Genomic DNA, 24,345 nt, shown 5'->3' on the forward strand with positions numbered 1-24,345 from the left:
TCTTGCTACATCAGAGTGATCTTCATAAAGTCACAATGGTCTCCGTCCATCATGCTTTCTTAGACAGATAAAGGCTCTTAAAACTGCACTGGCATTATCATTTATTTTTCAGCCTGACCTTTGGCAAAGGCAAGAAGTCTGTTAGTTGGCGGGATACTCAGTCTCTCATCAAGTGTAAATGGATGGGAGATCTCAGATCCATTTACACCTGAAGAGGCGGTTTGCTTACCCCTCTCTCTGGTTTAAGGCTTCATACTGCATGTATATTTCCCCACAGATGTGGCAATCAAACTCTCTAAAATCTTCCTTGCCTTTGACCAATTTCCACGGCAGATTTGCCACATGTCTGAGTTTCCTGGAAGGCAAAATACCTTTGCACTCACCCAGTCGACGACATCAGAGCCAACTTTGAACTCTAGTTTGGAAAAACAAGACTTCTCTCGGGGGTGGCTTGGTGAGGCAAAGGGAGGGCTGAAAGAGACACAACTCCACCCTTACTACTTTTTTCAAAGAGTTAGAGGTGATGAGGCTGACAATGCTGAGGAGGGACAGAAGTTCTGTTTCTGCGGGTTCCTTAAGGCAATGGAGGAAGCTCGGCGGCCACGGGAGTCTAGTTAATGAGCGGGTTATACAATATTCATTGTGTTGGGTTTAAGTCTTCAAACAGAACGTCTAATTGCGAGAACTAAAAAAAAGGCAGCTAAATTACAGATGTTAGGACAACAAAGCTGGGGAAGAATTCCCTCTGTTGAAAAGCTGTCCTTGTGCTCTCCTAAGTGCTCCCAGTGGATCGCTGTCCTCATCAACTATGCTCAGTAGGTCTCTTCCGGCTGAGACTCTCTACAGGGTGCAAGGGGAACCCAGAGAGGCCTGGGACCACGACTTTCTCAGAGGACTGTTTTCTTGCTGCTCACAGAGGGAGCAATCCAGTTGCATTCCCCTTCGACGAAAACAAAACTGTTGTCTCCAATTCTCCGGACGTACACGATCTCACCATCGTCACCTGTGGCAACCGCATCCCTGGCAGGCTCACAAAGGGACACTTCCATCTGCCTGCGGCAATACTGGGTGTGCAGGTGACGAAGGCCAGCAACCACGGCCACGCCCAGCACGGCCAAGAGGCAGAGCAGGAGGCCCAGCTGCGGAGTCCCGAGCTGGGTCCCCCATGGGGCCCTGGCTCCATCCTGCCCGAGCTCAGGTCTTGGGTTGGTCTTCCTGGGGTCTCCCACCCCAGCCACTCCACTGCCCTCCTCCACTCCGTGCTCCTTGTGCTTTGACCGAGGCAGGAAGCTGGCAGAGGGTCTGGATGCCTCTAACTGGCCATCAGCGGTGGTGGGCCTGGAGGTGGCAGAGGTGTGGAGGGCAGGAGTTAGGTGGGCTGCCCTGGCCCCATGTCCAGTGAGTGCCCCGGAGGACCAGAGGTGAGGGTGGGGGAGATGAACAGTGTACAAAGGAGGCCTCATCACTGTCCTATTAGAGGCCTCCGTCTTGTCCTAGAAAAGCAAAGGAAAAAGAAAAATCAGAAGAGCTAGTCTTCCCCCCAAGCAGCTATTGAGCTTCGCAACTACCCCAAGTTCCTTACAGAACCCCAGGCAGCAGCTAAAAACCCAGCCTCACGCCTGCTCTTTAAAGAGCTCAGAAGAAAACACCCAAGCAGATAAATATGCACTTGTTATTGATGGGCACAAGGAGACTAGTGGAAACCCCCCCAAGACAGCATGGAGGCCAGTTACAAGAATAACACAGGGTCCTATTAGAGGGTCCAGGACAATATGGGTGACCATCATCTCCAACGGCTGAAAGCTCTGAGTGTGTCTTTTGATGCGAAGACCCCTGCAAAAGGGACCACTGAAGCTTGCTGTAGGTTCCTATAAATTTGAGTAAGGATATTATACCATGTTTTATTTTGTGTTCCTTTTAAGACTTCAAAGGAATAGTAAATCATTGAGCATGTATATTTTATACTGCCCATTGATCTAACCTCTGGGACCATACATGGTATTTTGAGGCCAATGTTATAAAGGAGACGGTGGGGGAAGAGGAGAGAGGAATTATTAACCAAAGCTAAGTGGGGAAACATATCATGAAAACCACCAGTTTCTATAATTGCCAATAACTTCAGAGACACTGTGGATAATGGAAAGGCTGGTATTGATTGAGGGAAAAAATGCTGTGTATGTATCACACCCTGGCCTCCTTCTCACCAATCTTGGTTACTAGTCTAATAGCTATGATCACCCAGTGTAGAACTTCCCACTCTGGGATCAAAAATATCATACTCACTGCCTGTGTACAACGTGGCTGTTACCTGTTCATCCCTATCCGAGGGCAGACAAGTTTCTAGTGAATCAAAGCTTGGATCATTCTGAGTCCTAAAAGGAAGAGAAAAAGAGCCGAGAAGGAGTCACTAAGTATTTGGGTTTTTTCCTTACCTTTTATCATAAAAATCTTCAGAACAAAAATGTAGAATAATACAATGAACCCCCAGATATGTACCACCCATGTTCAAAAATTATGACTAATCTTATTTTATCTCTCTTCCTGCCTACCTACTTTGCCTCCATGTTTTATTGTTTTTTCCTTTAGAAATTTACTTAATTGTTCATCTTAATTTTTATTTTGTATTGGAGTTGAGTCCATTATTGAACTGTGGTGTTGGAGAAGACTCTGGAGAGTCCCTTGGACTGCAAGGAGATCCAACCAGTCCATTCTGAAGGAGATCAGCCCTGGGATTTCTTTGGAGGGAATGATGGTGAAGCTGAAGCTCCGGTACTTTGGCCACCTCATGTGAAGAGTTGTCTCATTGCAAAAGACTCTGATGCTGGGAGGGATTGGGGGCAGGAGGAGAAGGGGATGACAAAGGATGAGATGGCTGGATGGCATCACTGACTCGATGGACGTGAGTCTGAGTGAACTCCGGGAGTTGGTGATGGACAGGGAGGCCTGGTGTGCTGCAATTCATGGGGTCGTAAAGAGTTGGACACGACTGAGCAACTGACCTGAACTGAGAGTCCATTAATAGGCTTCCCTGGTGGCTCAGCTGGTAAAGGATCTGCCTGCAGTGCAGGAGACCCCAGTTCGATTCCTGGGTCGGGAAGATCCGGTGGAGAAGGGATAGGCTGCCCACTCCAGTGTTCTTGGGCTTCCCTTGTGGCTCAGCTGGTAAAGAATCTGCCTGCAATGCGGGAGACTCTGGTTCAGTTCCTGGGTTGGGAAGATCCTCTGGAGAAGGAATAGGCTACCCGCTCCAGTAGTCCTGGTGGCTCAGACGGTAAAGAATCCACCTGCAATGTGCGACACCTGGGTTCTACCTCTGGGTTGGGAAGATCCCCCAGAAGAGGGCATGACAACCCACTCCAGTGTTCTTGCCTGGAGAATCCCCAGGAGCCTGGCAGGCTACAGTCCCTGGGGTCCAAGAGAGTTAGACACGACTGAGCAACTAAGCCCAGCACAGAACAGAGTCTGTCATCAACAGCGTTGTGTTAGTTTCAGATGCGCAGCAGAGTGATTCAGCTATACATCTATCTAGTCCTTTTCAAAGTCTTTTCCCATTTAGTTTATTACAAAATATTGAGTAGAGTTCCCTGTGCTATATAATAGGTCCTTGTTGGTTATCTGTTTTAAATACAGCAGTGTGTACATGTCAATCCCCAAATCCCAATCTGTCCCTCTCCTCATCCCTCACCCCTGGTAACCATAAATTCATTTTCTAAGTCTGTGAATTTGTTTCTGTTTCGTATATAAATTTGTTTATATTACTTTTTTCAGATTCCACGTATAAGCAATATCATATGATATTTGTCTTCCTCTGTCTGACTTAATTCACTTAGTATGATAATCAAAAAGCTATGCTTCCTATCACAGTCATGTATACGGATAACATTATATTTCTTGAAAACACTGGAGTTTGCAGTTGGGGGCTGGAGAGGGAATGGAGAGGGAGGTGAGTGAGGATGGCAGCAAAGACCCACTGAATCCTTTTATTGGTTTATATACTTCATATTTATATATTGCTGCTGCTAAGTCGCTTCAGTCATGTCCGACTCTGTGCGACCCCATAGATGGCAGCCTACCAGGCTCCTCTGTCCCTGGGATTCTCCAGGCAAGAACACTGGAGTGGGTTGCCATTTCCTTCTCCAATGAATGAAAGTGAAAAGGGAAAGTGAAGTCGCTCAGTCGTGCCCGACTCTCAGTGACCCCATGGATGGCAGCCCGCCAGGCTCCTCCGTCCATGGGATTTTCCAGGCAAGAGTGCTGGAGTGGGGTGCCATTGCCTTCTCTGATATTTATATATTATATACTTATAATTTTATGTATCTAAATAAGTAACCTACATTTATATTTTATTTATAGCAGCATCTCAGAGACCTCAGCCAAAACAGCACAGTTTCCCAAGATAATCTACCTACCCAGCCCTTCTACAATGAGCGCTTCTCATGCACTTAAGGGTAAATACGGTTGAGATCTTCTTCTGTCTGACCAGGAAGGCTACATTTCCTTGGCACCCTCGTGTTTGGCTTCACCCCACCACCTGTCCCGAATGGCATACCCCCTGATCAGTCACCTGTGGCAGGTGCTGAAGCCGGAAGCAAAGCTCTCTGTGGAGAAGTCCCTGAGGGCTACAAGCCTCTCCAGACCCCGGACATCCAGGGATGGTTCCAGGGTTGGGCTGCTGTCTCTGCTGGGGTGATGGCCATCACTGACTGCAGCAGCTGTGTGTGAAGATGCTTGGAATGGAGTCTCTGCAGCCCTGAGGAACTCTGTCACCCAAACACTGGTAGGAGCAGGACCTAAGCTGTCCTCTTCTCCAGCTCCAGTTACAGCAGCAGCAGAGACATCTGTGCGATGCTGAAGCAGAGTGATGGGGAGACTGGGGGCCAAGTGGAGGCCCGGAGACACTGTGAAGAAAGAGGGAGAAATCATCCTTGTGTCGATTAGCACACAGCTAGGACCATGGCCTGAATGCCCGAGTCTTTGAGGTGCCTGAGGACAGACTGTCAAGTGTGAACCACTCAAAAGCATCAACTAAAGATTGTCTGGAGCGTCGCAGGTGGCCTTAGTGGTAAAGAACCCGCCTGCCGATGCAGGAGACATAAGAGATGGGGGTTCGATCCCTGGGTCAAGAAGGTCTCCTGGAGCAAGACATGGCAATCAGCTCCAGTGTTCTTGCCTGGAGAATCCCATGGACAGAGGAGCCTGGCGGGCCACAGTCCAAGGTAACAAAGAGTTGGACATGGCGGAAGCGAATTAGCACTCACAAAATGATCATCTGCTCAGCAATAGAAACCCCTGACTAAGCAGCAATAGGAACCCCTGACTAAGCACACAGCTTTTCTTGTTTGTTTGTTTGTTTTTAAGAGTAAGCTCCTAGCCCTTCTGGGCTTGTGCATCTTTTAAAAAAAAAAATGCACACCAAACATTTATTTATTTGACTGCTTCAGGCCTTAGTTGCAGCATTCAAACACTTAGTTGTGGGCATGTGGGATCTAGTTCCCTGACCAGGGATCAAACCCAGACCCTCAATATTGGGAGCCTGGAGTCTTAGCCCCTAGACCACGGGGAAGCCCCTGGGCTTGTGCGTTCTTAACAGTCACCAATCAGAGAAAATAGAAACCACGGTGATCACTCTGTTTTCTTACTTCTGCCCCAAACTGCTCCTTGCTAAGAAAAAAGGTGGGATTCTACAAAAACCAGATTTCCTTTTGAAGCTCTAGGTCTTTCTTGCTGTGGGATTAATGCTAAAAGTTTCCCCCATGATGACAGGGACTCCAGCCCCTGCTACGGGCAGAGGCGGGATCACTGCCCTCCCCTGTCTCCTCTCCCATCTGTGATGAGCGGACATAACAGCCCAGAGCACTGGAAACGGGGCAGCAAACAGCCAGGCACAGGTTTTGGAGTCATCGTCTGGGTTCAGCTCTTTACTCTGCCAGTTCCTGAATACCCTGAACAGGCTAAGGCCTCTGGAGTGTCAGTTTCTTCTTTTGCAAAATGAGACCAATAATAGTATGTGGGGCGTAGAACTGCTGATGGGGGAAAGTGCAATCACTGATGTAGAGGCGTGGAGCAGAGGGCCTGGTTCAAATGCAAAGTGCACTATGCGTTCACCACGTGGTCAGCAGGGCGACCACGACGCTGTTGACAAAGTGAGTGCTGGCAGAAGTTTCTCTGGCCAGGGCTCTAACTGGGTTGGGTCGAACAACAATCACAAAAAAACTGTGACACTTTGTTCTTATGCCTTTATTACTCAAAAATAGGGAGACTGAAGTGAAAAATAAAGCATACCCAGACACACAGAATTTAGCAAAAATCATGACACTTTCAACTTCTGCCTGAACTCTGAATGCATTGAGATGCTTCCTGCAGACCCACTGCATGCTGGGCCTTGTTCCGGGAGCTGGGGATGCAGAAATGATGATGCAGGTTGCTAACTGTTGCTTCTGAACTCAAAACCTAGGAGGACAGACTCCTGCCCGCCCAACCTTATAAATCACAGTGTGGTCAGAGCTTTAATACCAGAGCTAAAGAAAGCAATTACATTTGCCTACCAAGAAGCAAGCGGGAAAGGTTCACAAAGGATCAAAGGAGACATCGGAACTGCCGCTTGGAAGGTAAACCGTTCATCATGAGGAGCAGTTCCATTTAAGGAAATGTCAGGAGGCAAACATGGAGACATAAAAGTAGGTCATGCCCAGTGGGGTCAGATATAGGACCCTAAAGAGTCCCCAAGCTCTGTTGGAAAATAAGTTTGAGAAACACAGTATGCTATCTTCCCATGGGAAAAGTCATCATTCCCATTTACCTTCTGAAGTCCTCTTACAGTTAAAGCAATTTACTCCACTTTGTTAGATGACACCTCTCCCAATGCATGTGCGTGTACACACACACACACACACACACACACACACATGCGCGCGCGTTTTCCCTTTGGGAAGCACTGAGGTTTGTGTAGAGGAATGGGTTGGATAACAGGCAGGAGCAGAGGGAAGGAGTTTGAGCAACTTGATGAAGTGTTGACCCTGCAGCTGCTCAGACTGGAGTCTGCCAGCCCCTGGGGAAAAGGTGCCCAGCAGGGTCACCCATCAGAAAGACCGCAGAATCAACAGGACCCGTCTTCCTGAAGCCTCACTTTCACTCCTATTCATCTTCAAACAAATGTGTTAGTCACTCAGTCATGTCTGACTCTCTGCGACCCCAAGGACTGTAACCCATCAAACTCCTCTGTCCATGGAATTCTCCAGGTAAGAATACTGGAGTGGGTAGCCATTCCCTTCTTCAGGGGATCTTCCTGACCCAGGGATTGAACCCAGGTCTCCTGCATTGCAGGCAGATTCTTGACCATCTGAGCCACCAGGGATCCCCACCCATGCTTGGGATCCAAATGCAACATTTGCGTGATTGATAACGTGATACGGGAGACTTCAAACCCATGTTGGGTTTGCAGAGTCTTCTTAAGGCCACCCTCTCAGACCCTGAGAGCTTTTCTCTGCTTTTAGGAGCCTCTAGGTGGAGAGGTTGGAGGAGCTGTGCAGGGCAGTGGGGAGAAGACCAAGGTTTTGGTCATAGGCAGACAGTGGCCCTGGGTGGCCTCTCATCCTGGATCTGCTGGACTAGCAAAGCCAGGGATTCAAATCATGTGCTGGCTTTATCATGTTAGCCTGGAATAACAGAAAGAATATGGGAAGATGGGATCAAATGGTTTAAAGGTTGGATTTTCTGTACAAGTGATTGGATGCCTTTATGAAGGCACCTGTTCAGAGCACTTAACTAGAAATAAATAATGAAAATAAGTTCCATTTCACCAGGAATCTTCAGGTAGGTCAGACATTCTCTAGCTGCTTAGGTGTTTTGTTTTGTTTTTTGTCTATTTTTATTTGTTTTTTTTTCAGAAGTTCATGGGCCAGTCGAATCTAAAGTCACGTGGTGAGCCTGGAAAAAAATCCATTGCCATTACAACAGCCTGATTCTGTTCTCCAACCCAAGCTGCAAAGAGCCATCTACCTACCTCAGAAAGTAACGATCAAAATTGGATGAGGTTTTATTTAAAAAAGAAAAAGAAAGGATTATTTCTGGTGCTCCCCATTCAGTCTCAGGGGTCCAGGGAAAATGGGTAAAATACTGTGGAAATTGATTAGGTCGGGTGGGGGGTGTGGGAGGAGGTGCGTGGCTATTTTTTGATTTTGCAGCTCAAGTGCAGCACTCCAGGGCCCAGCTTCATCTGTGAGGTTGAGTGGGACAAAGTGTGTTCATTGCAGTGAACCCTGAACTTGCAAGCAATCCCCCCAACCCTGACCAACAGCTGTGCGATCATGTCCCCAGGAACTGCTGACACTCCCAAGATAGCTATCTATAACTTGTGCCCCCGGAACTGGAAACTGGCAGGAGCTACTTTTAAGTGAAAGTAAGGTACAGTGAAAATAACGCTGCCAACCAGGCTGATGAGTGCAGTGGGAAGCAGTACCTGGGATGGTTCCTTCCACGTCCTCCAGCCTCTGCCCAGAGGCGGGCATCGGTGAGCCAGGCTCCACGTGGCTGTCCGAATGGGCTCTACTGTCTGTCTGTTGAGACACGACAGATGATTCAATCTTCACCCAGTAAATGAAATATGACTGGACTACAGATAAACTGTAGAAAAAGAAAGCAGAGTGATTAGAGGATTTGATCTTCCCTAAGTCATACCTCGGGCCATCCTAATAGAAAGGAGAGAACAAACAAAAAGTTAAAGAATTACATGATCGTGTTACTCCCTTGGGCGGCTTCATTCTTTTTAGAAACAAAAGCTCAACAGCAGTAAATAATTAAAATAGGAGACAACAGGTACAAATCAAATACTCTCCTGAATAAATATAATCATTAAGAATCATTTTGACTAAAAAGTATCTTCTAGAACTGCCCTTCCAGAACTTCTAGAATTTCGGTCTAGAACTGAAATTAAAAGACGCTTGCTCCTTGGAAGAAAAGCTATGACAAACCTAGACAGCATATTAACAAGCAGAGACATTATTTTGCCAACAAAGGTCCGTCTAGTCAAAGCTATGGTTTTTCCAGTAGTCATGTATGGATGTGAGAGTTGCTCTATAAAGAAAGCTGAGCGCTGAGGAATTGATGCTTCTGAACTGTGGTGTTGGAGAAGACTCTTGAGAGTCCCTTGGACTGCAAGGAGATCCAACCAGTCCATCCTAAAGGAAATCAGTCCTGCATATTCATTGGAAGGACTGATGTTGAAGCTGAAACTCTAATACTGTGGCCAACTGATGCAAAGAACTGACTCACTGGAAAAGACCCTGATGCTGGGAAAGATTGAAGGCAGGAGGAGAAGGGGATGACAGAGGATGATGAGATGGTTGGATGGCATCACTGACTCGACAGCCATGAGTTTGAGCAAGCTCTGGGAGTTGGTGATGGACAGGGAAGCCTGGCATGGTGAAGTCCATGGGGTCGCAAAGAGTTGGGACATGACTGAGCGACTGAGCTGAACTGACGGAGAACTGTCCACTCCAAAGGCTTCATCTTCAGCTGTGCTCATTCAGCATTATTGTGTGCCGTGAATTGAATTACACTGTTCACTGAAAACTTTATAATTCTGTTGTACAATGGTACAATCCTATCGGAGTTGTAATTGAAAATGAGAGATAAATCATTCATAGTCTAAACAATACTTTGAATACATAATGCCTCTCTCCAGTAAAAGCCATCTGTACCGACTTGATCTTATTCATCCTTCCCCAAATTTCACCAAAGCAGGGATTATGGGCAAGCACCATTTTTCTCACTGTAAGTATTCAGAAGACAATCATAAAAATGTGATGAATTTGGCTGAAGTCACCCACAGAGTGGGCAGGTGGAAGGGTCAACATGTCGATGTTACGGTGGGGAAGGACCCTGGGGTGACCCATGTGGGGACCCAGAGATGCATCTGATAAGTGGTGCAGCGCCTTTCCCTGTCCGTGGAGATCGTGGCTTCTGATCTACTTCCACTGCTGCACAGAGAAGCTACTACGGTAAGGCTAAGAGTAGAGGAAGATTGGGGTTGACATGTATACACTATTGGTACTGTGTATAAAATAGATAACTAATGACAGCCCACTGTATAGCACAGGGAACATGCTCTGCGGTCACCTAAATGGGAAGAAAATCTGAAAAAGAGCCAGAAATTCAACATATACATATATATATATGTATACATATAGCTGATTCAGTTTCCTATACAGCAGAAAATAACACAACATTGTAAAGCAACTATACTCCAATAAAAATTAATTTAAAAAATAAAGTAATACATGAAAAGCAAAAAAAAGAATTAAAAACTAGAAATGGAAGGGCTTTGAGAAATAAAAGTAATCGTACAGACCGTTGGTGGCTCAGAGGTTAAAGCGTCTGCCTGCAATGCGGGAGACCTGGGTCTGATCCCTGGGTAGGGAAGATCCCCTGGAGAAGGAAATGGCAACCCACTCCAGTATTCTTGCCTGGAGAATCCCATGAACGGAGGAGCCTGGAGGGCTACCGTCCATGGGATCGTAAAGAGTCGGACACGACTGAGCAACTTCACTTTCACTTTCACTTTCAAGGGTTTCATACACAACCTTGAACTGGAACCAAAGTCCTGGCAGGGGCCAGTTACGCCAACAGTCAGGTGGGTTCTGGCCTTTCCAGGTGATCAGAGTCGTCAGGGCACGGGTGTTTTCCTCCTTGTTTGTCCTGCTCGCTGTGTTAGGGCACCAGGAAGGGATGGAAAAGGGGCCCTGATGGGTGGGGGCCACGCACCTCATCGCTCACATTCCCTAGTGCCGAGGGGCCAGCCTGCAGGGGAAGCCTGCGGTCTGGATGGCCCCACCCTCCGGCACGTCCTCCTCTTCTGCACGAGGGTGTGGGGGAAAGAACCCAAGGAGGACGAGGACCAGCACCACCGAGTGAGCTCTGTCGTGTCCAACCATGGACTGGGGCCCCATAGACTGCAGCCCATCAGGCTCCTCTGTCCATGGGACTTTCTTGGCAAGAATACTGGAGTGGGTCGCCGTTTCCTCCTCCAAGGAATCTACCCAACCCAAGGATCGAACCTGTGTCTCCTGGATTGGCAGCGATTCTTTCCCACGGAGCCACAAACCCTCCTCTAAAAACCAAACCCAATCAAACAAATTCACTTTCTTGGGACCTGTGAATGTTTGAAAAGAAGGACAACGCCAGTATCTCGCTTTGAGGAATGATGCTGTTTGTATAAAGCTGATGGTTGGCAAGAACTGGTTCACACACTTGGCACACATTGGCTCTTCGACCTTACACAACCCCACAAGGCAGGCGTTGTCAGGATCACACCCACGTGGTGGACAAGAAGCTGAGGCACAGAGCTGTCAGCAGTTCTCCCGGGCCCGGCAGGCGTCCACTGTCTGCCTGCCTCTGTCTCTGGACTCTCTCTGTACTTGGCCACCTGCAGCTCTTTTGCCTCCTAGTGAGAATTTTCTGGAGAGATTGGCCAAGGCACATCTGTGCCCAGGAATAAGGGACATCACACACTCCTAGACCACGGATAATCACACAGAATGGAGTTGCGGGCAATTTTTTTAAAAACTCATCACCTATATAGACTCTCTACTAAGGGCAGTCCCAGTGACCCTGTCCTTATTATAAGGTGCGGGGAAGGGGAGTGGGGAGGCAGGAACCAAGCAAGTGTGTGAAGTCCCCTCCCTTCATAGTGGAAGTTCAGTTACCGAGACCCAGAACTTAACTCTCTTACAAGAACCTGATGTTCCCCACGGGCTGGGCAGGGGCCTGCCACTTGAATGACAGGTTTCTCTTCCGGGACTTGTCCGCGTGGGTGACTGTGTCAGCCTCTTCAAAGCAAGTTATCAGTTTGGCATGAGGAGGAATGAAGACAAAAGAGCCAGCTATCTGATGATCTGACACTCTTCGGGCCTGGAGTAGGAAGCCCATGAAATCACGGCTGCTCCTCACGGCCACTGCAACAGAAAATGTCCGTCAAGGTCAACATCCTGGAAGGGGCAGCACTAGGTGACTTTATAGGAGTATTTTTCAAAACAAAAAGCTTAGGACCAGTCCAGTCCCCAGAAAGTAAACAATTCATTAGGGGGGAGAAAAAAGGTTGAAGTGCTATTTCACACCCCAAATAAATTCTGTTTGGAACAAAGACATGTAAAAATGAAACACAAAAGAACTAGAAACAATGGTTTGGCTTTTTACTGTTTTTTTGGTTTTTGCTTTTACTATTGGAATTAGGAGTGTCTCTCTGAGCAAACCTCAGTAGCCATAATGGAAAAAAAACTGATTTTTAAAAATTCTCAACATGGAAGAAATCAGAACACAAGGGATAAACTGAGAAAGATATCTGCAAGATAAAACAGGCAAATATACAAAGAGTTATAGTGAATTAACAAAAAAGATGACCAAATTGAAAATTACCAACAGAGACAGAAAATAAAACAGGCTCAATCAAAATGGTTAAAACAATTATAAATGAGATACTACTTTATACCTATCTTATTAACAAGTTTCAAAATGTGTAAGTATAACCAGTATTGATAGCACAACAGAAAAACCAGGACACTCATTCAGAAATGCTAGGACTGTAAACCGTGCAACTCTTTGAGGGAGTACCTTGATAATATTTTATGTGCTTTTTTAAATCCCCACACTAACCAATAGAACAACGTGATTGGATAAAACCATAGAAAGAGAATCAATTTTATTTCCATTTATCACCTCTAATTCCCATCTAAAGAGAGCAAAGCCAACAGCACTGATGTGCTTGAGTTCCCTGTGGCTAAACAGTGTCCTGTCTACACTGAGCTACCATCTTCAACATCAGTGACTTTCTTTGCTGCTTTCTTCCAGCTAGCACCAAGGAGCTTGGCCCAAGGTAGGCAGGAGTGATTCCGAAGCGTGTGTCTGTGTGTCGGGAGGGGATGGGGTGGGTGGTGGAAAGGGTACCCCTGGGGGACGATCCTCAATCACTGACTCCCCTTCCTCCATCCTCCTGAGGGACGATTCAGAACTGTGTATCACGTGGTTTCTCAAAGGGCCATCACTGGAGTTGGATCCCAGTGTGTTTCCCACAGCAGCAACCCACTCGATTTCACGCCCCGTATTAGTGTTTCTTTCTTCCCTATCACCCTATTCTCTCTTTTTCATCAATGCTTCTTGGGTCATTTCCCAAATAAACCACCTGTACACAAGCTCTCACTCTGCTCTTCTAGGTACCTGAACTAAAATAGCAGGAAAAGCTCTTTTCACCCCTCAAATAACTTCAGTTTTAAATAAGGAGGAAAAAAGTCTGCTTCTCATACGTATTTGATATGGGGCGTTTGTTCAGGGTAACTATATTTATATCTTACAATAAACAAAAAATTTTATAAGGCCATTTGTACCCTCTTGTACTATAAAGATTAATATCAGTATAAGATTAGTTATGTGATTTTAATGATGCAAGTATATCATGATTTATGGCTGCAACTAGAGATCAACCCTGGGTGTTCTTTGGAAGGAATGATACTAAAGCTGAAACTCCAGTACTCTGGCCACCTCATGCGGAGAGTTGACACATTGGAAAAGACTTTAATGCTGGGAGGGATTGGGGGCAGGAGGAGAAGGGGACGACCCAGGATGAGATGGCTGGATGGCATCACTGACTCGATGGACGTGAGTTTGAGTGAACTCCGGGAGTTGGTGATGGACAGGGAGGCCTGGCGTGCTGCGATTCATGGGGTCGCAAATAGTCGGACACGACTGAGCGACTGAACTGACTGAACTGAGAGACCATCATACTGAATAAGTGAAAGTGAAAGTTGCTTAGTCATGTCAGACTCTTTGAGACCCCATGATTTATACAGTCCATGGAATTCTCCAGGCCAGAATACTGGAGAGGATAGCCTTTCCCTTCTCCAGGGGATCTTCCCAACCCAGGGATCGAACCCAGGTCTCCCACATTACAGGCGGATTCTTTACCAGCTGAGCCACCAGGGAAGCCCCAAAATACCAGAGTGGGTAGCCTATCCCTTCTCCAGCAGTAAGTCAGAAAGAGAAAGACAAATACCACATGACATCGCTTACATGCAGAATCTAAAAGAGCACAAATGGAACTGTCAAACAGACTCACAGACGCAGAGATCAGACTTGTGGTTGCCAAGGGCGGGTGGGCAGGGGAGGGGTGGGCTGGGAGTTGGGGGTTAGCAGATGCAAGCTAGTACATACAGGATGGATAAACAACCAGGTCCTGCCAGATAGCACAGGAACTGTATTCAGTAGCCTGAGATAAACCATAATGGAAAAGAATATTAAAAAGAATGTGTATACACATAGACCTGAGTCACTTTACAGCATAAATTAAGATCACATTGTAAATCAACCATACTTCAGTAAAAAGAATAAACTAAAAAAAAAAAAAAAAGACCATAAATGTTTCATGCTTTCTTGGGTACATAATTTCTTCTTAGGATTAAACCAAAGTATATAGCCCAGGAAACTCCTGCCTTGGATAAACACAACTTGGAATTTGTCACTAGGACCTTGGGGCTCCTGGTGGGAGTCGGGGGGTCTCTCCAAACCTCTCCCACACCTACCTGAAACCGTGGCACCCGCTGAGTAAGAAGAGCTGCCAGTGAGGATGGTGATGTGGTGGGTCCCGGGGCTCTGAGTCCGGGCTGGAATGTGCTTGGGTCGCATGTCCGCACAGGCCACCGAGCCAGCCCCATGGGAAAAGGCGGAGGAGCCGGGCACCAGGCAGAGGGCGGCACAGGCCCAGCCTGTGAGGGCGGCGGGCACCCCCATCCTGCCCTCTCCTGTGTCCCAAGGAACAGCAGCTTCAATCCGGATGCTCTTTAGGAAAAGGAGGTGATGTCTTTCTGACTGTGCCTGACCTGACTGAATCCCACACTGCCTTTATCCCTGAAATACCTTTGGTGCCCCCTTCCCAGATTGCAAGTGCTCAAGATCAAAAAAAGACGTGCCACATTACTACACAGAAAATAGACGCCCAACAAGGACCTACTACAATAGCACCAGGAAGTGTACTCAACTTTTTGTAATAACCTACAAGGGAAAACAATCTGAATAAGAATACATAGATACATCTGAATCACTCTGCTGTATACCTGAAACTAACACAACACTGTACATCAATTATACTTCATTGTTTTAGAATATCTCTTTAAAATAGCATATAAAAAAATCAATGTGGGAATGACCAGTAAATATAGTTAGAGCAACTTGTTAACTAAAAAAAAATCAACTAAATTAAAGTTTAAATGTGAAAAAAGGAAACTGCAAGAAAAAAGAAAAAAAAGATGTGCCAGACTATAGGAAGTGCTTCATTTCTAAACCCTTTTTTTTAAACTCTCTTCTTGTAATTTTTTTTTGTAAGAATGCCTCTTTCTAAAGAGAGGCTATGCTAATTACATCAAAGACATAAGACCAGTAAATGTTTGAATCCTAACGTGAACTTCTTACAAACTGCCTGATATCCAAGGACAATGTGAGCTGTAATATATTACAGCTGAAGTGAGAGTCCCGATGTTCCAACATGGGCAGGCAGCCTGGCATATGGTGGCTTGGTTTAGCATCTTATCTCTCTAATTGCAAATTACAGAGTTAAATGCTCCAAATCTTCTGCCAACTATCAATTATTTAGGGAGACTGTTAAATTTGCAATGCTTTGATAGCTCCTGCCTTTTCTCCTATTGACAAGTTTTAGATAGTTCACTCCTTTTTTACAGAGAAGATGAGCAAAAAAAGTTATACCCAAGCCCATCCATTTTATGCCTTGCTGATGGCAACCCACTCCAGTACTCTTGCCTGGAAAATCCCATGGACGGAGGAGCCTGGTAGGCTGCAGTCCATGAGGTCGCTAAGACTCGGGCACGACTGAGCAACTTCACTTTCACTTTTCACTTTCATGCATTGGAGAAGGAAATGGCAACCCACTCCAGTGTTCTTGCCTGGAGAATCCCAGGGACAGAGGAGCCTAGTGGGCTGCTGTCTATGGGGTCACACAGAGTCGGACATGACTGAAGCGACTTAGCAGCAGCAGCAAGTATAGTGAGGAAACACACACACACACACACACACACACACACATACACACACAAAACTGGCTCAGGAGTAGAATGAAATATTTGGGCAAAAATAACATTTATAGAGTAAATATTTTTGTTCATACCATGAATGCCCATCAACAGAAAGAATTAAAAGTTGACTGTCAAAGAAGTTCACAGATGAAAATAAAGTGAGGAATAGCAAGTAAGACAGATGAAAAGCTCTCTGAATAAAGATTCAGGGCTAGCAGGCATTTTTTTTAATATAGCTGCTTGTTTTTATAGTTCTGTGCACATAAAAGTTCTTTTAATACTGTGATCTAAAGAGCGATGCAAAGCAACAACAGTTCTTCATTTGAATAGGCTGGCTTTAAAAGGTAAAAATAAAATGTAAACATTTAGTGGAATTAGCTATGAAATCAGGAGACCAAGGAGGTAATCCAAACAACCGAATCATCAAGTGTCATCTACTACCATCCTTTCTTTAAACCATCAGCTTCACCATCCCTTACACTGACCAGACACAGGGGGTGCAGAGTATGGTCTATATAGAATTGTGGTCTTTCTATAGAAAAGAGTATGGTCTTTCTTAGAATTGTCCTAAGAGTCCATAAGACCATGCCTTTCTCTGCTAGGTTTGTTCTCCATAAGAAAGTAAAAGTCAAAATCCCTGCACCGCCAAGGGCCATTCCTACAGATTTCCAGACACATTAGAAGTTGATGAACAAGGAGCTGTGAAAGTATCTTCTCAGCTGAGGGGACTCAGGGCCCTTCTGAGAGACAGCAAGCCTTTACATAGACAACACCCTAGGAGACTCTGTTGTTGGCAGAAGGTGGTCTTGTCCCCACAGAGGCAGACCAAACACAGATGTCTATGGCGGAGGCAGGGTGAGTACCAGGTTCCGCAGATCAGGGCCAAAACCATACACTTCATCCTTCTCCTCCTTTGATCTTAAAATGTCTCGCCCATCAGCACCTTGTCTATCTGAACCAGGAAAGCATCCACTTACCTAGGAACACATTTTCCTTGAGGCTTGATGGAACAGTTTCCCCTCCCAGAGCTGCACAGACACATCCTTTAAACAAGTTCATTCTTCTCCCTTCAGTTTCTCCTCGAATGGGCAGGACAACAGCTGTTACTGCTAATCCTCAGCGTCCCCAGGAACTGTTCCTTGGAGTCCAAATCCAGCCTTACTTAATCGCATTGGTTTTCCCCTAAGGTCACATACACATCCTCAGGTACAGTTTCCACGTCAACATTGCTCAAGCCTGTGTGAAGATCTGGAAAGAGCTGGGACTGGTTTTGCACACAACTTCCTTTGGAATCCTCAGCAGGAGCCCCTTGCCTAGGGGAGAATGATCCAATCAAACAAACCAGGAGATCTCTGCTTCTGAGTTAACATAGGCTGAAGAAGGTGTCCCAGGTGAAATGGGATTGAGGGCGTGGCCAGAGTGCAATGTTTGGGACCAAGAAGTCCCACATAGCATACTCCTTTCCCATCAATTGCACTGAAGCTGGGATTCACCCAGGCGCATGCAAACAAGAATCACCCAAGACCCTTGATAATAGTGCAGAGCCATGGATCAGTTGGAGAAGGAAGTGGCACCCACTCCAGTGCTCTTGCCTGGAGAATCCCATGGATGGAGGAGCCTGATGGGCTGCGGTCCACGGGGTAGCAAAGAGTTGGACACGACTGAGCGACTTCACTTTCACTTTTCACTTTCATGATTTGGAGAAGGCAGTGGCACCCCACTCCAGTGTTCTTGCCTAGAGAATCCCAAGGATGGGGGAGCCTGGTGGGCTGCCGTCTATGGGGTCGCACAGAGTCGGACACGACTGAAGCGACTTGGTAGTAGTATGGATCAGTGGTTCTCAATGTGGGATTCCCAGAGCACCACCTGGGAGCCTGCTGGAAGTGTAGGTTCCTGGACCCCACTCCAGACCCACTGAAAAAGCAGCTCTGGGGTGGAACTGAGTGGTCTATGGCTGAGGTGGTTCTGACATGAGCATAGTCTGAGAAGCACTGTTACAGATCCCCCAGGTTTCTCTCCAGACCCGTGAAATCGGACTCTACAGGATGGAGTTCTGGAAACCTGTATTTTTATTACACACCAGGAGACAGGAGATTCTTGTGACCAGGCAAGTCAGGGAAACACAGAGTTGAAAAATCACCACCAAGCCTCTTAGAGGACCCAGCCCACCTGGAAGTTTGTTAATAGAGTCAGGCTTCTGAAAGGACTTTGGACTCACTACGAGCATCATGAACATGGGTATGCGAATGCTTCCTTTGTGTTAGGCACTTTGTGTGCACACACTCAGTCATGTCCAACTCTTTGTGACCCCATGGACTGCACCTCGCCAGGCTCCTCTGTCCATGGGATTCTCCAGGCAAGGACACTGGAGTGGGTTGCCATGCCCTCCTCCAGGGGACCTTTCCAACACAGGGATCAAACTCGCATCTCCACACATTTATAGGCAAAAACAAAGACAGCTCAGACACGAATCCAGAGCAATAGATACAGCAAAATGGAGGAGACTCACAAGGCTGCAGAGTGTATGAATCTGTTTATATAATATCCTGAAAAAGGCAAAATTATAAAAGAGGAATAGGTCAGTTGGTGCCAGAGGCTGGGGCTGTGGGGAGAAGTGACTCCAAAGGGCCGCACCAGAGAAACTTTTGGGGGATGGAAATATGTGAACCTGAAAGGATCATGGTCATAGTTACACAACCATAATTTAAACCCACAGACTGTGCACCAAAAAGTGCATTTTACTGTATGTACAGTAAAAAAAGAGAATAAGGAAAAAATGACATGACTAACATACACAGGAAGTGAAGTGTTAGTCACTTAATCATGTCTGACTCTAGCCTGCCAGGCTCCTCTGTCCATGGAATTCTCCAGACAACAGTACTGGAGTGGGTAGCCATTCCCTTCTCCAGGGGATCTTCATGACCCAGAGATCAAACCTGGGTCTCCTGCAGTGCAGGCAGATCCTTTACATTGGAACCACCAGGGAAGCCCAATATACGTAAGTTAACTATTAGGCAAACGACAAGTGGGATACCATACAGGAATCATGAGCTTCATTCTGTGGGAACTCAGTATCTTTCTAGAACTTACACGTCTCCTGCATTGGCAGGCAGGTTCTTTATTACTAGCACCACCTGGGAAGCCCTCAATATCCTATAATAAACCATAATAGAAAAGAATATGAAAAGAACATATATACACACACACCCATACATGTATATGCGTGCCTGTGTCCTCAGTCGTACCCAAGTTCTTGCGACCCTATGGACTATATGGACCCTATGGAGCCTGCCAGGCTCCTCCATCCACAGGATTTTTCCAGCCAAGAGTCTGGAGTGGGTTGCCGTTTCCTTCTCCAGGGGATCTTCCCCACCCAGGGATTAAACTCTAGTCTCTGCTTTGGCAGGCAGATTCTTTATCACTGAGCTATCTGGGAATCCCATCTATGAGTATATATATATATAGGAAGCCACTGCACTTGTATCCTTGCCTGGAGAACATACAACTGAATCACTTTGTTGTAGAGCAGAAAATCAACTATACCGCAATATATAAATTATCCTTCAATAAAAATTTTAATTAAAAAAATAAATGCAGGATGTCCTAGAGAGACTCCGAGCATGGACAGTGCAGGGCAACGTGGGGCGGGGGCTCCAGAGAGAGTAGCACGTGGACCATTAGAGGCCTCATCTCCACTCCAGCCAGTCCGAATGAAATGAATGACTCCGCGGGCAAAGCATCAATTCAGAGACTGCAGGTCCAGCCCTATCATGTCGGTTTGGGGTCCGAGTTGCTCAAGTGGAATCAGCAAGTCTAAGTGAGACCCTCTGCTCTGTGGACAGCAGGGGAGGCTGGCTGCCTTGGCCAGGACTCCGGTGTTCCCTGTGCTGGGGAAGCCACACTCGTTGAATCTGGCTCCTCCCAGCCTCCGTCCCACCAGGAAGGAGGAAGTCTCAATCTTCTGTTAAGTCAGAAAAGAATCTGAGGGGCCCAGAAAACTAGGGTGAGGGCCTCCCATCGCCTTCATTATCCTGGTTTTCTGAGCTTACAAGGTCACCTGAGGGCTGTGGCTCAGATGCTTTGGTGCAGAGAAAGTCTCAAGTCTCCAGCCAGGCTGGGCCTGGACCTCCCCTGACACATTGCGTAGCTTTTGCCCTTTGAAATTCTCCCGGCTTCACCAGGTCCCACATGAGTGGGGCACAGATGTCTGCTGCTGGGAAAGAGAGGGAGTGGCCACTTTCTTCCCCAACCCTCTCTGCTCCCTTCCTAGTTCGGGGACACCCGGCTCTCCCCTCTCCCCACCACAACCTCCCACCCCTGCAACTGCTAGGGTCGCCTGGCATAATCTACCCACCACAGAGAGAGGGGTCATATGCCCCCTCTGAAAACCCCCTGATGTATGATTGTCAAGAGACTACTCCCCCGGTTAGAGCTGCTGCTGCTGCTAAGTCACTTCAGTCATGTCCGACTCTGTGAGACCCCATAGATGGCTGCCCACCAGGCTCCCCCATCCCTGGGATTCTCCAGGCAGGAACACTGGAGTGGGTTGCCATTTCCTTCTCCACCCCAGTTAGAGAAGGGGGGGGTGGGGAAACAGCTGAAGAGCACACAGGTGGCTCCACAAATAATCCTGCTCTTCACCCAGGCTGATCCTGTTGTTGGAAACCAGGAGGCATGATCTTCCTTGCCTGCCACACCCACAGCCCCTGCTGAGCTGACAGCGTTCCCTGTGCCACTCCGGACAGTCGGCAAATCAGTACTGAAGCCACCAGGAGCACCTTCTGTTTTCGCATTTTAGCTTGGGAAACAGCTCGTGTGTCTAACTTGCTAAAGGTCCCAGAGCTTCCCAGCAGTGATAGAAGTGGTTTTTCCCCACAGCTCTGCACCGACTGCCTGTGTAGCCTCATTTAAATATGAGGACAGCTGTCATTTTTGTGACACCAGGGTGGCCCAGTGGTAAAGAATCCGCCTGCAGTGCAGGAGCTGCAGGAAACACAGGTTCAATCCCTGGGTTGGGAAGATTCCCTGGAGAAGGCAGTGGCAACCCACTCCAGTATTCTTGCCTGGAGAGAGGAGCCTGGTGGGCTACAGTCCATAGGGTCACAAAGAGTCAGACTCGACGGAAGCAACTTAGCACGCACATCATTCTTGCACCCGTATCGCCATGTTCTTGTGAGGTTTCTTTTGCGGGGATTGCACCAAGTCTTCCTGGCGGCACGGAGGCTCTTCATTGCAGGCTTCTTTAGTTGTGGCCTCCGGGCTCACTAGCTGTGTCATGGGGACTTAGTTGCAATGTGAGGGATCTTAGTTCCCTGATTAGGGATCGAACTGCATTGGGAGCTCAGAGTCTTATCCACTAAACTCTCAGGCAAGTTCTCTTGCGAGGTTTCAACGAGGTGATAGAGAGTAAGCGGGTCGAACCCAAAGGAAGGGCTCAAAGGCCTGTTTGGGAAAGGAGAAATAGTGGGCTGAGCTACAGAGAGGATGGAGCTGGTTCACAGAGAGGGGAGATTTCGTGACATGTGGCCCTGGGGCGCCGGAGGCTTGAGAGGGTGTGATTGCCAGGAAATAAGAACCGAAGTGGAGGTGAGAAAGAGGGCATCTATCAGTCCAGGCTCCCTGGGCATTCTAATCCCCATTTCGATCTGGGTGCTCAAGGAAACCGAGAAAACATTGCTTTTTGCTTACATCTACTAGAGTCATTTCACACTAGCAATTTGGCTGGACTTGATACATTGTGACTAAATAGTTACATTGACATCCCCTGACTCTCCAACTAGAACAGTTACATTTATGTCACACACAGGAAAAGTCTCTTTCCTGTGGGTTTTATGGTTTTAAATCAACAGCTCTGTGTCCTTTGGTAATTCACTTCACTTCTCTGGGTTGCTGCTGGTATAAAATAAAAGCCTTGAATTAAATGGTCCCTCAGATTTCTTCCAACTAGAAAATTATACATACGTTTAGTTTTATTTTAGCCATGAAGGCACAGAATGGGCTAGTTAGGACGACAAACATCTTAGGACGACGTGGACCAAATCTGCCACGAGATGGTGACCGCAGCCACACCACCTCATCCCTCCAGGTTCTACAGCAGCCTTGAAAGAGTGTTTCTCAACCTCCACGGAATCCTCAGAGAGGAAGGACCGGCCGAGTTCACCAGCCCAGTCCGTCCCGGGACATTTTCTTCATTTTTAGAGGTCTCTGAAAGGGAGATATGGAGAATGTGCCTTTGGTAACTTATTAATAACTTTTGTCCCTTTTTTATGCCCTGGTCACAAATTTCAGTTGACATTGACTGGTGTTTGTAGGTAGGCATTGGCTATACTAAAATGGTTATTATAGTGAGCACTGTAATACCACAGAGACAAAAAATTTATTTAAAAATCTACAGAGTTCTGGGACAATCAGTATAAGGAAAGAGAACATTTTCACAATTTTCTTTGAATTCAACTTTAAAATTTAATTTTGAGTTAATTAAAAATTTTAAATTTTTATTTTTTTATTTTAATTAATTAAATATTCTATTATTAAATTTATTAAATTGATTTAAGTTTGAATTCAGCTTTAAAAATGGGACATTGATAGACATTCATGTACACACAGCAGGCTTGCTGACCTGCTTCCTTCTCTCTGCTGCCGTGTACTTTCTTCCATTAGAAACACAGAATGCTTTGGTGCTTTTTTTCCTACGCAATTATACTTCCCTGTATTCTCCCATTAAAGAACAATACAGAAAAACAGGACTTTAAAACAAATAGTTGAATGCTTGCTAATAGCAAAAAAAAAAAAAAAGTGCTTATAGAGAGTTGGCTGATGCAAGAAAATATCAGCAGGATCTCTCTTCTCTAGGAATTAACATTTTATTTAATACTTGGGGTGAGGTGGCAGGAGGTAGAAGAAAGAAGTCAGACAGCAAATAAGTTGTACAGCCTTGGCAAGTTAATTAAATATTGATGAGCCTCAGTTTTCCCATCTATGAAATGGGGAGATGATTGGATTTCTCACAAGGATATTGTAAGGACTGGTGTCTTTGTATAATCATGTATGTATATGTTACTCATTCAGTCATGTCCGACTCTCTGCGATCCCATGGACTATAGCCCGCCAGGCCCCTCTGTCCGTGGAATTCTCCAGGCAACAATACCGGAGTGGATAACCATTTCCTTCTTCAAGGAATCTTCCCAACCCAAGGATCAAACCTGGCTCTCTTACGTTGCAGGCAGATTCTTTACCATCTGAGCCACCAGGGAAGCCCATGTATAATGTATAATGTAGGTATGTATAAGGATGCGTAGCAATAAGTCACAGCTATTTTCAGAAGGGAGACTGAAGCCAGGCTACAGGAATTTAGGGCTGAGAGAGGTATTTCAGCTAGAAGAAAGAACAGCTGGTCGATTTTGGAGGTTATGTGTACTTTGGGCAGATAGAGAGGGACAGCAGAACATCCAAAACTAGAGAGGCACATTGGACAATGGTGTGGAGGTAGGAAGAACTATGTTATAATAATCCAGAAATAAAATGAGGCATCCCTGAAGGAGGGTGATGGAGCCAGTGATGCTGATGGGAGGAAACAGAAGTAAAAGGAAGAGTCAGTAACATTTGGAAGCTGTTTGTATGGAGGGAAAAGAGCAGTTTTCAAAGACTTTCTAAAGGTATTAGAAAGACTTAATGAAGAATATAACCTGTATCTAAAACAGGGAAGCTAGTGATCAGTCTTAGACATGTTGGAAATGCCCTCTTAGCATCATCCACTCCTTAGCCAATCTTTTATATATGCCAAGTGCAACCATGCACAGGGCTGGGCTATCAAGATGAATAACACATAGCGTCTGCCTTCGTAAAGCTGTAAATGGAAACTAATCACAAAACTATGAGAAAAGTGATTAGCAGAGACAGAATCACATATGACTACAGAAGTACAGAGAAGGAGTATCTGGGGGTTGGTTAAAAAATTCCTTTTTCCTTTTCAAAAACCACAAACATTCCTATCTTGTGATTGGAAGCCAAGAATTAGTCTCAAAGATGAGTCTTCAAATAATTCATTTAGGACTGTTTTGTAGCCTTTGCTTAGAATTCTACACCATGTATACTCTTTATCCTTATGTGGCCACTTGGTCCCCCCACTGTCCAGCGTGGCAACTGATCAACTTGGCGCATCCTGTCTTCTCTACCAACCTAGGTCTAAATCCCTGGAGGGTAGGATTCATCTTATATTTGCTAAGCTCTGATGCATAGCATAGCGCATAGCATACTATGCATAGCATAGTACCAT

The 24,345-nt window shown here is 46.3% G+C and overlaps 1 protein-coding gene across 1 annotated transcript; it reads right to left on the reverse strand.

Annotated features, from left to right (window-relative positions):
* Window positions 1-887: 887 nt before the first annotated feature.
* REELD1 (reeler domain containing 1) lies at window positions 888-14,775 on the reverse strand. Its single transcript, XM_068989503.1, has 6 exons — window positions 14,568-14,775; window positions 11,729-11,951; window positions 8,459-8,622; window positions 4,565-4,898; window positions 2,309-2,372; window positions 888-1,493 (listed from the first exon to the last, which is right to left on the reverse strand). The coding sequence occupies exons 1-6, from the start codon at window positions 14,773-14,775 to the stop codon at window positions 888-890; spliced, it is 1,599 nt and encodes a 532-aa protein (XP_068845604.1).
* Window positions 14,776-24,345: the final 9,570 nt, after the last annotated feature.

The sequence above is a fragment of the Capricornis sumatraensis genome, chromosome 17 (genome assembly GCF_032405125.1).
Source record: "Capricornis sumatraensis isolate serow.1 chromosome 17, serow.2, whole genome shotgun sequence".
NCBI lineage: Eukaryota > Metazoa > Chordata > Mammalia > Artiodactyla > Bovidae > Capricornis > Capricornis sumatraensis.

Excerpts from the sequence above, each read along its gene's own strand:
- REELD1 (XM_068989503.1), bottom strand. The coding sequence starts at position 14,775 with ATGGGGGTGCCCGCCGCCCTCACAGGCTGGGCCTGTGCCGCCCTCTGC. Across the intron at positions 8,623-11,728 it reads GTGGGGAACATCAGGTTCTT|TTTATCTGTAGTCCAGTCAT; the intron begins GTAAGAGAGTTA and ends CTTTTTCTACAG. Across the intron at positions 4,899-8,458 it reads CGTGGAAGGAACCATCCCAG|TGTCTCCGGGCCTCCACTTG; the intron begins GTACTGCTTCCC and ends CTTTCTTCACAG.